We start from the raw sequence: 12,284 nt of genomic DNA on the forward strand, positions 1-12,284 counted from the left end.
TCCATCAACTTTCTAGTTGATACGGGGGCTACCTATTCGGTCCTTTCCTCTTTCGGGGGCACTTTACGTCCTTCCCAGGTTTCGGTTATGGGCATTGACGGCCAACCCTCGTGTCCACTCCAAATCCAACCACTGTCCTGCCAATTAGATTCCTGCCTATTTACCCACTCCTTTTTGGTCATCCCCTCCTGCCCTACTCCTCTCTTGGGAAGAGATATACTCGCTAAGCTGAAGGCCACCCTTCACCTGACTCCAGGATCGGCTCCCACGTCAGGGGTCTTCCTAATGTTACTTGTTGACCCTCCAACCTCTTCTGTTAATCCTGAGGTCTGGGACACCCGAGTCCCGGTGGTGGCTCGGCACCACCCTCCAGTCCTCATCCGGCTAAGAGACCCCACCTGCTTCCCAGCCAGGCCCCAGTTTCCTTTGTCTACTCATAACCTCAGGGGACTAAAGCCCATCATCGACCGTCTCAGAGGACAGGGTCTTTTGATCCCCACAACTTCCCCCTGTAACACGCCCATCCTTCCTGTTCGAAAGGCTTCAGGAGACTACCGGCTAGTGCAGGATCTCCACCTGATCAACGTGGCGGTGGTCCCTGCCCATCCACTTGTCCCTAACCCCTACACTCTCCTTTCTTCCATACCTCCCAAAACCTCTCATTTTACCGTCATTGACCTCAAAGATGCCTTTTTTACCATCCCACTCCACCCCGACTGCCAATTCCTCTTTGCTTTTACCTGGACTGACCCCGACACTCAGCTGACCACCCAACTCACATGGACTGTACTCCCTCAGGGGTTCAGAGACAGTCCCCATTACTTCGGACAGGCTCTGTCCCGAGACCTGGCCAGATGCTCGCTCCGCCCTAGCACCCTCCTCCAATATGTAGACGACCTGCTCCTTTGCAGCCCCTCAGAAAAAACCTCCCGACAACATTCTGCAACTCTTCTTAATTTCCTCTGCTCCCAGGGTTACAGAGCCTCACAATCCAAGGCCCAACTGACTCAGACTTCTGCTGTCTATCTAGGCCTCCAAATCACCCCTACCACTAAGGCCCTGACGGCAGATCGGTGTAGCCTCCTCAGGTCCATCTGTCCTCCTGCCAACGGAGACCAGATATTGTCCTTCCTAGGACTGATGGGGTTCTTCCGACACTGGGTCCCAAACTACGCCACCGTGGCCAAACCCCTATATGCCGCTGCTAAAGAGACTCCCACAGGACCACTGTCTTCCCCCACCGACGTGACTAAGGCCTTCCACGCTTTACGCTCAACCCTATTGGCTGCACCCCCTCTCTTTCTCCCAAATCCCAACTATCCACACCATCTATACACTGATGAAAAGGGAGGGATAGCCTTTGGAGCCCTGGTGCAACCGATTGGCCCCGAACTGCTGCCTATTGCTCACATATCCAAACAACTTGACCCCACAGCCAGGGGATGGTTCCCCTGCCTGCGGGCACTAGCGGCAGTGGCAACATTGTACGCTGATGCTAAAAAGCTGATTCATGGTCAGCCCCTGACCATCTTCTCACCTCATCGCCTTGGCGATCTTTTAGCCTCTAGATTTCTCTCTGACCTCAGTGAATCCAGGCTCCAGCAGTTTCACCTGGTATTTTTGGACAATCCGCAAGTTTCCGTGAGTCGCTCTCCACAATTAAACCCGCTTTCTTCGTTGCCCTCCCTCCCCCTCTCCTCAGAACCCCCAGCCCACTTATGCTCAGAGGTTCTTGAGTCCCTTATGCAACCACCTCACAACCTGTTTTCCGAACCTCTACCAGATCCAGAGCTAAATTTTTCGTCGATGGGAGCTCAAAGCGAGATCCTGATGGAAACCGAAGGGCGGCTTATGCTGTGGTAACCACCCGAAAAGTCCTGGAGGCTCAGCCCTTGCCACCCGGGACGACCTCTCAAAAGGCTGAATTAACAGCCCTAACTAGAGCCTTACACCTAGCAAAAGGAAAAAGGGCCAATATTTACACCGACTCCAAATATGCCTTCTTGATTGCCCATTCTCACGCGGCAATCTGGAAAGAGCGGGGCTTCCTGACCACTAAAGGATCCCCCATCTGTAATGCCGCCCACATCATTCGACTGTTAGATGCCCTATCTCTGCCCAAAGAGGTCGCTATCATACACTGCAAGGGACACCAAAATACTCATGACAGTGTCGCTCTGGGTAATAATATGGCAGATCAAGTGGCTCGACAAATCACCTTACAACAAGCCCCCGAGCCCTTGCTGACTTTGAGATCCACCCTCAACCCAGATTATTCCAGCAAAGAAGCCAGAGCCTTGCTGGCACAGGAAGGGGCTCAGAGGCACCCGTTGGGATGGATACTACTCCATAATAAACCGGTGCTTCCTGAGCGCCAGGCTAAGGCCATAATATCCCAAATCCACAATACCCTCCACATCGGGCCAAGGGCTCTCTTTTTCTTTCTCAGCCCTGTCTTTTCTCCCCTACATCTCAGACAGACCATATATGCGGTCCACCGCTCCTGCCTAACATGTGCTTCCACCTCTCCTCAAGGAGGACTCCGACCCCCACAGGAGACTCACCAGCTAAGGGGACATATGCCCGGACAAGATTGGCAGATAGACTTCACCCACATGCCCAGACATCGAACCTACCGCTATCTGCTGGTCTTGGTGGATACCTTTTCAGGATGGGTCGAGGCCTTCCCCACTGCCCGAGAGACGGCAGCGGCGGTGGCAGAAGTCTTGACGACCCATCTCATTCCCAGATTTGGGTTGCCAAACTCCCTCCAGTCTGACAATGGGCCTGCATTTATCTCACAGATCTCCCAGCAGGTGGCTATGGCTCTGGGCATCGACTGGCATCTCCACATCCCCTATCGGCCCCAATCGTCAGGCAAAGTAGAACGGGTGAACGGCATCATCAAGACGCACCTGACCAAGCTTGCCTCAGAACTGCGGCTGTCTTGGGTCGACCTCCTTCCTCTGGCGCTCACTCGCATTCGCACCACACCACACTCCAAAACAGGTTTGACCCCTTTTGAACTGCTCTACGGCAGGCCCTATCTCCTGACTCACCTCCCAGAGGGAGAGGCTCCCCCACTCGCGGGGTACCTCCCCCTCTTCTCCCTCCTACGATCCTTGCTGAGAGAACACGCAAACCGGGTCCTGCCACAACCGACAGACGACGAGGGGCCAACTCAGCCTCTGGCCCCGGGAGATCAGGTACTGCTAAAAACCTTGAGTCCCCGCCTGCTACAACCTCGCTGGACGGGGCCCCATACTGTAATCCTCACCACTCCCACGGCAGCCAAACTGCTGGGACACGAGCCCTGGTATCACCTGACCCGGCTCAAACGAGCTCCCCCGGGTCTCCCAGAGACAGGGGTAGCCCCGGCCCAGGCCCCTCCTCCCAGTCACTCCTACCGCTCCACCCTCACGGGGCCGACCAAACTGACCATCACCCGAACCCCTCTGTCATCAATCCCAAAATAATTGGGGGACCACATCCCGATATCTGATGCTGACCTGGCATCACCCGCTGTGGCTGCTAACAATCACAGCTCTGGCCATACTTTTTGCCATTGGATTAGCGGCCGCGGCCCCCCGCGATTGGTCCTCCACTCTTCGACTGTCCCTGGCCCTCACATACCTAGCCATCTGCTTCCTACTCCTGAGGTGCTATTCCCTTGGGACACCCTGACCTGGTTACCAGCTCCATCCCTACGAGACCCACGGGGCTGGTTGTCCGCCACACCCCCTTCACCCCAACCTCAGAACAATGTGGGACTCTCTACTTTGGGTTACTCTGGGGGTACTGGGGGTCCTGAAAAAAGGGGGGCACACCTACCAAAACCCCCACCAGCCTTTTCAAGTCACATGGATCTTAAAAAATGGAGAGACCTACGAAGAGCTAAACCGGACCACAGCCACCCAACCGAAAGATAAGTGGTGGCCGGACTTATATTTTAACCTTACAAAGTTAATCGAACAATCAGGATACTCCAAGTGTAGGGTCAGGTCTCTCGGGTTTTATGCCTGCCCGGGACATCAGCGAGAAAACATAAAAACCTGTGGGGGAATGGTGAGCCGCTACTGTAAATCCTGGGGCTGTGTCACTTCCAATGATGGGTATCGGAAGTGGTCGGTGACCAGGCCAGACCTGATCAATATGTCCTTCACGGGTCCTCTTCCAAAATCAGATTGGCAGGGACGACCCTCCAACCCAGGGCAATGCAGCGACCAGATCCGACTATCATTCACACAGCAGGGACGGACTGAAAATAGATGGATTTCCGGGCTGTCCTGGGGGGTAGTGATATATGATACCTATGGTACGGGAAGCAATAGTGCAACATTGTATGTTCAGCAAGTCCTACAACCCGCCCAGACCCATGTTATGGGACCCAACCAGATTATTACACCCCCCCGCCCCTCACCACAAGGGACAAATTCCGCAAATGTTGTGACCTCGCCTACCCCTACCCCCTCTCTTCAGCTAACCCAGACAGACCCACCAGAAACCCAAGAACCCCTGTGGGCCTTGATCAAAGAAACCTACGGGGCCCTTAACCACTCCAATCCTAATGCGACTCAATCCTGCTGGCTTTGCTACACCTCACACCCACCTTACTACGAGGCCGTGGGTTTAAATGCCACCTACAACTTATCCACTCTCTCTAACCCACCACAGTGCTCTTGGGGAGACCGCAAGGTGGGCCTTACCATGAAACAAGTATGGGGTTCGGGGACCTGCTTAGGCACGGTTCCTACAGATAAACAAACCCTGTGCGCCCAGACTGACAATGACACCAACTTCACCGATAAGACCTACGTCATTCCCGAAATCGGGGGGTGGTGGGTATGCTCACGGACTGGGCTGACGCCCTGTCTCCATTTGGCTGTCTTCGACCAGAGCAGAGAATTCTGTGTCATGGTAGTAGTAGTACCCAAAATTACATACCACCCAGAAGAGGTCCTCTACAACTTTTGGAACCAAGATACCCCAGCTCCTAGACATAAGAGGGAGCCCGTAACAGCTATTACTCTAGCAACACTGTTCGCCCTGGGGGCGGCCGGAACGGGCACGGGCATTGCTTCCCTGACTACACAACATCAGGGTTTAATCACCCTGAGAGTCACCATTGATGAAGACATTGCACGAATAGAAAAGTCTATCATGGCCTTGGAAAAATCCCTAACCTCTTTGTCAGAAGTGGTGTTACAGAACAGACGAGGCCTAGACCTGATTTTTTTTACAACAAGGGGGCCTCTGTGCAGCCCTCAAAGAAGAGTGTTGCTTTTACGCAGACCATACAGGGGTAGTAAGAGAGTCCATGGCCAAAGTAAGAGAAGGACTAGAGCGCAGAAAGAGGGAACGGGAAGCCCAGCAAGGTTGGTTCGAATCATGGTTCCAAAACTCCCCCTGGCTGACCACCCTGCTCTCGACCTTAATGGGACCACTCATAATCCTCTTGTTGCTCTTAACTTTCAGGCCCTGTCTCTTAAATAAGCTCTTGGCCTTCGTCAAACAGCGGCTCAACACGGTTCAGCTGATGGTATTGCGACAGCAGTACCAAGGGCTTCCAACGGACACTCTGTGACAAAATTAACAGCAGACGCTCCCTGTCATCCCGGCCACACCCTACCCCTCGCCGCCCCCGTTCAGCAGGAAGAAGCCAGAGAGAACCGGCGCCCCTTGTCCTATAACTAAAAGGTCGGGATGAAAGGTTGGGGCATGCCCCCGGGAAAGTGCTGCAAGGCAAATTCCGGAGGCTGGCTAAACTTCCAGGGGCTGGCCCCCTGCAGCCTGGTCCAATCAGGTACCAACTTAGAGCCCTCGGACACTGACCACCGCTGTAGCCCGCGCTTTCTTCCTTATATGAAAAGACCTGGCCTGGACGCCCGGCCCGGACTATAAAACCCCTCCCCACCCGTCATACCTTGCAGACTCCCTTTGTCTACTCACTCACCAGCCCCCGGGAGTTCTGCCCGAGAGCGATGCTTAATAAAAGGCCTTTACCACCTGTCCTTAGAGGCGGCTTTTTTTTCTCCCGCGGCGTTTTCTAACACCAGCCTCAAATCACAGTTTCTTTTCTTTTTCTAATGATCTTGCCCCACCCATCTTTTAAGAGTTCCATTTTGTATCACCTCTTGCCTTTGTAGTTGCAGATGGGATGCTGCCAGACTGATGAATCACCTAATAAAACCAGTTCAGTTCGGTTCAGTTCTACCGCACAGCCATGTATGACTCTTAGCGACCCCGTGGACCGCAGTACGCCAGGCTTCCCTGTCCATCACCAACTCCTGGAGCTTATTCAAACTCATGTCCATTGAGTCGGTGATGCCGTCCAACATCTCCTCCCCTTCTTCTTGCCTTCAATCTTTCCCAGCATCAGGGTCTTTTCAAATGAGTCAGTTCTTCGCATCAGGTGGCCAAAGTTTTGGAGCTTTGGCTTCAGCATCAGCCCTTCCAATGAATTTTCAGAACTGATTTCCTTTAGGATGGACTGGTTGGATCTCCTTGCTGTCCAAGGGACTCTCAACAGTCTTTTCTAACACCATAGTTCAAAAGCATCAATTCTTTGGAGCTAAGCTTTCTTTATAGTCCAAGTCTCACATCCATACATGACTACTTGAGCAAAATCATAGCTTTGATTAAACGGACCTTTGTTGGCAAAGTAATGTCTCTGCTTTTAAAACACTGTTTCATAGCTGCAGTCACCATCAGCAGTGATTTAGGAGCCCAACAAAATAAAATCTCTCACTGTTTCTATTGTTTCCCCATCTATTTGCCATGAACTGATGGACCAGATGCCATGATCTTAGTTTTAAGCCAACTTTTTCACTCTCCTCTTTCACTCTCAACAAGAGGCTCTTTAGTTCCTCTTTGCTTTCTGCCATAAGGGCTGTGTCATCTGTGTATCTTAGGTTATTGATATTTCTCCCATCAATTTTGATTCCAAATGTGCTTCATCCAGCCCAGCATTTCGCATGACGTACTCTACATATAAGTTAAATAAGCAGGGTGACAATATACAGCTGTGACGTTTTTCTTTCCTGATTTGGACCCAGTCTGTTGCTCCATGTCCAGTTGTAGCTGTTGCTTCTTGACCTGCATACAGATTTCTCAGGAAGCAGGTCATGTGGTCTGGTATTCCCATCTCTTTCAGAATTTTCCACAGTTTGTTGTGATGCACACAGTCAAAGGCTTTGATGTAGTCACTGAAGCAGAAGTAAATTATTTTCTTGAACTCTCTTGGTTTTTCGATGATCCAACGGATGTTGGCAATTTGATCTCTGGTTCCTCTGCCTTTTCTAAATCCAGCTTGAACATCTGGAAGTTCACAGTTCACATACTGTTGAAACCTGGCTTAGAGAATTTTGAACTTTACTTTGCTAGCGTGTGAGATGAGTGCAATTGTGTGGTAGTTTGAGCATTCTTTGGGATTGCCTTTCTTTGGGATTGGAATGAAAACTGACCTTTTCCAGTCCTGTGGCCATGGCTGAGTTTTCCAAATTTGCTGGCATATTGAGTGCAGCACTTTCACAGCATCATTTTTTGGGATTTGAAATAGCTCAACTGGAATTCCATCACCTCCACTAGCCTTGTTCCTAGTGACACTTCCTAAGGCCCACATGACTTCATATTCCAGGATGTCTGGCTCTAGGTGAGTGATCACACCATCGTGGTTATCTGGGTCATGAAGATCTTTTTTATATGGTTCTTCTGTGTATTCTTGCCACCTCTTCTTAATATCTTCTGCTTCTCTTAGGTTCATACCATTTCTGTCCTTTATTGAGCCCATCTTTGCATGAAATGTTCCCTTGGTATCTCTAATTTTCTTGAAGAGATCTCTAGTCTTTCCCATTCTATTGTTTTCTTCTATTTCTTTGCATTGATTGCTGAGGAAGTCTTTCTTAGCTCTCCTTGCTATTCTTTGGAACTCTGCATTCAGATGCTTATATCTTTCCTTTTCTCCTTTGCTTTTAGCTTCTCTTCATTTCTCAGCTATTTGTAAGGCCTCCTCAGACAGCCATTTTACCTTTTTGCATTTCTTTTTCTCGGGGATGGTCTTGATCACTGCCTCCTGTACAATTCACAAACCTCCATCCACAGTTCTTCAGGCACTCTATCTGTCAGATCTAATCCCTTGAATCTATTTGTCATGTCCACTGTATAATTGTAAGGGATTTAATTTAGGTTGTATCTGAATGATCTAGTGTTTTTCTCTACTTTCTTCAATTTAAGTCTGAATTTGGTAATAAACAATTCATGATCTGAGCCACAGTCAGCCTCTGGTCTTGTTTTTGCTGACTTTATATAGCTTATTCATCTTTGGCTGCAAAGAATAAAATCAATCTGATTTAGGTATTCATCATCTGGTGATGTCCATGTGCAGAGTCTTCTCTTGTGTTGTTGGAAGATGGTTTGCTATGACCAGTATGTTCTCTTAGCAAAATACTTTTAGCCTTTGCCCTGCTTCATTCTGTACTCCAAGGCCAAATTTGCCTGTTACTCCAGGTATCTCTTGACTTTCTACTTTTGCATTCCAGTGCCCTGTAATGAAAAGGACATTGTTTTCTGTGTGTTAGTTCTAGAAGGTCTTGTAGGTCTTCATAGAACCATTCAATTTCAGCTTCTTCAGCATTACTGGTTGGGGCATAGACTTGGATTACTGTGATATTGAATGGTTTGCCTTGGAAATGAATAGAGATCTTTCTGTCATTTTTTTTTTTTTAATTCTCTCATTTTTGAGATTGTACCCAAGTACTGCATTTCAGACTCTTTTGTTGACTATGAAGGCTACTCCATCTCTTCTGAGGGATTCTTGCCCACAGTAGTAGATATAATGGTCATCTGAGTTAAATTCGCCCATTCCAGTCCGTTTTAGTTCACTGATTCCTAAAATGTTGATGTTCACTCGTTTCCTGTTTGACCACTTCCAATTTACCTTGATTCATGGACCTAACATTCCAGGTTCCGATGCAATATTATTCTTTACAGCATAGACTTTACTTCCATCACCAGTCACATCCACAATAGGTGTTGTATTTGCTTTGGCTCCGTCTCTTCATTCTTTCTGGGGCTATTTCTCCACTGTTCCCCAGTAGCATAGCATATTGGGCATCTACCGACCTGGGGAATTCTCTTTCGGTGTTATGTCTGTATCAAGTCTTGACATCAGGTAGCATCAATCCTACAATATCACACATATTCATTCTTTAATTCCCACAGTAACCATTGATATAGAAACTACTATAACTCCCACTAGGTAAGAAGCTGTTTGGAGATGTTACAACTCCCATTTATAGATAAGGAAACCAAAATACAAAAAGATCAAATAACATGTCTGCAGGAAGTCATTTTGAGCCTCAACCAACTGACCTCAGCCCCATTGTTCACATGCAACTAACCATCCTGCTTTTTGAGATGATGCCATTTTGTTGTTACTGGATCTAGTCTGATACAAATATTGGAAACTTTCTAAGTCATATCAGAACAGTATTTATAATTCATTGTGTATGGTTATTTAGAGAACACCTAAAGATTTTATTTACCAGAAGATGAGAGATCAAATTTTCAGTTAATTTTTACAGTGGGATAGCTGTCAATTCATTATTTTGGAAGAAATTTTTAAATTCTTTTTAAGTTGGTTACTATGTATATGACCACTAGTGTTGAGCAATTGCTGGATCCACCTTCTGCTTTGTTATAATATATCACCCATGGAGTTTATCAGTCCATTTGATTCTGACACAGAAGCTTGCTTTTTTTTTTTTTTCCTGGAAGCATTTGGTTCACTGAGAGTTCCCTAGTGAAGGCTATGGTCTTTCTAGTTGTCATATACGGATGTGAGAGCTAGACAATAAAGAAGGCAGAGTGCCAAAAAATTGATACTGATGGGTGGTGCTGGAGAAGACTCTTGAGAATCCCTTGGACAGCAAGGAGATCAAACCAGCAACCCTAAAGGAAATCAACCCTGACTACTCTTGGAAAGACTGATACTAAACCCGAAGCTCCAATACTTTGGCCACCTGATGTGAAGAACTGACTCATTGGAAAAGACCCTGATGCTGGGTCTTTTCTTCAAATATTGAAGGCAGAAGGAGAAGAAGTTGACAGAGGATAAGATGGTTGGATGGCATCACTGATTTAATGGACATGAACTTGGACAAACTCCAGGAGATGGTGAGGGACAGGGAAGCATGGCGTGCTCCGGTCCATGGGGTCACAAAGAGTCAGATGTGACTTGGTGACTGAACAACAATGAACAACAGCAATGTATGTTGTATCTTGCTTATACTTGGAAAAAAGGACCTATCTGTATTTTATAGACACATACTTAATGGAATAAAGAAAATGCACCTATATATTAATGTTTTCTATTTATATTAAAGTCAATATAATTTAACACCCACTATTATAGTCACACTTATTAAAAATACCTTTTTGCACATAGTATGTTAATCTTTCTTTTTTCAGTATCATTACTGAGTTTCTAATGCTCAAATTGTTACAAGTTGGTGGATGGAAATCCCTTTAAGGTGACACCTGTGTCCTTAAACCATGTCCTTGACATTCTTGAAATCATCCTTGCTTTCTAATAATGATAGATAAATAAATAATAGATAAAATATTTTCAACTGCCCTCTATTCAATCTTATTATTTTTTCCTAAAATAACATTATGGATAAAAATCTGGGCTGCTAGGATTGCCCATGGCTTTTTGTCGCGGGCAAAAGTACTGCTACAACTATTGCTGCTGGATCACTTTTAGTAGAGAACTAGAGCCCAGTATTTCTTTGTAAGTCTATGAATTCACATTGATTTTTCTAATTCAATATTTTATGGTGTTGTATAGTACTTTTATTACTGTATGAAGTTGCAGCAACCACCAAGGCTTTTAACTATGCCCTGCTGCTGCTGCTAAGTCGCTTCAGTCGTGTCCGACTCGGTGCGACCCCGTAGATGGCAGCCCACCAGGCTCCCCCGTCCCTGGGATTCTCCAGGCAAAAACACTGGAGTGGATTGCCATTTCCTTCTCCAATGCATGAAACTGAAAAGTGAAAGTGAAGTCGCCCAGTCGTGTCCGACTCTTCGTGACCCCATGGACTGCAGCCCACCAGGCTCCTCCGTCCATAGAATTTTCCAGGCAAGAGTACTGGAGTGCGTTGCCATTGCCTTCCCCGATCTATGCCCTCGCACTCTGTAAATCTCAGTTTTCTCTATACCCTTATTTGCAAAATTGGTGTATTCAAAAATTTGTTTGGATAACAAAGAAAATATGCATGTAAATGCCTAAACATGATCGGTAAACAGTAAACATGATTGGTAAACTCAACGTTGGCTATAGCTATAGATACAAAATTCATTACTGTTTCCTCTTCCTTGGCAATTTTCTTCCATTGATCCACAGGCTCTGCTGCAAGGCTGTCATGTTAGTTCAATTCAGTCTTAATACACAACTACAGTTGTTTGATTTGAAGCTGATACTTCACAGGACTCTAGGTCAAATTCTCCTTTTCAGGCCTTAATTACTATTTTATTTTCTCTTGAGAAATAATTGACATTAGTAGATTGTGAATGTTCTCTTTTCACCAAGGTAAATCACTTTAGGATGCATGCAACTTCTCCTAAAGATAAAAGACACATGTGTTTGCCTTGGCTGAGGTTCCACAGTGATCTAATACAGCTTATGGTAGAAACCCTATCAGGGGTTTATAGCAACCTGTCAAGAGACTTCCCTGGTGGCTCAGACGGTAAAGCGTCTGTCTACAATGCAAGGGACCTGGGTTCAATCCCTGGGTCAGAAAGATCTCCTGGAGAAGGAAATAGTGACCCACTCCAGTATTCTTGCCTGGAAAATCCCATGGATGGAGGAGCCTGGTGGGCTGCAGTCCATGGGATCGCAAAGAGTCGGACGTGACTGAGTGACTTCACTTTCTTTCTTTGTAAATTGTCCACAGCTGGTTCAGTCAGCCATGACTGGAGAGGTAGGACAAATTCAAGGAGGATAAAAATTGCCTTGTTTTGAGGAGAGGGCAGCTTCTTGAAGAAGAGGGGATAATTGTGTGTCAAGCAGGTAACCCCAAAGTGTCTAATAGTAGCTTACAAATGTGGAATTATTGGTATTCTAGAGCAAGACAGTTCAATAGTATTTTCTATGAGGATGCGAATTTTGTCTGTACTTTTCCATACAGTAGCCACTAACCAACTATATGTGGCTTTTCAGTATTTGAAATGTCACTAGCACAACTGAAGAACTGAAAACATGAAGTTAATTTTATATAATTAAAATT

The 12,284-nt window shown here is 46.9% G+C and overlaps 1 protein-coding gene across 1 annotated transcript; it reads left to right on the forward strand.

Annotated features, from left to right (window-relative positions):
* The first annotated feature begins 3,762 nt into the window (after window positions 1-3,762).
* Window positions 3,763-5,493, forward strand: LOC122428981 (MLV-related proviral Env polyprotein-like). The gene has a single exon (XM_043449171.1). It carries the CDS (start codon window positions 3,763-3,765, stop codon window positions 5,491-5,493), a length of 1,731 nt encoding a protein of 576 aa, XP_043305106.1.
* Window positions 5,494-12,284: the final 6,791 nt, after the last annotated feature.

The sequence above is a fragment of the Cervus canadensis genome, chromosome 2 (genome assembly GCF_019320065.1).
Source record: "Cervus canadensis isolate Bull #8, Minnesota chromosome 2, ASM1932006v1, whole genome shotgun sequence".
NCBI classification, from domain to species: Eukaryota; Metazoa; Chordata; class Mammalia; order Artiodactyla; family Cervidae; genus Cervus; species Cervus canadensis.

Excerpts from the sequence above, each read along its gene's own strand:
- LOC122428981 (XM_043449171.1), top strand. The coding sequence starts at position 3,763 with ATGTGGGACTCTCTACTTTGGGTTACTCTGGGGGTACTGGGGGTCCTG.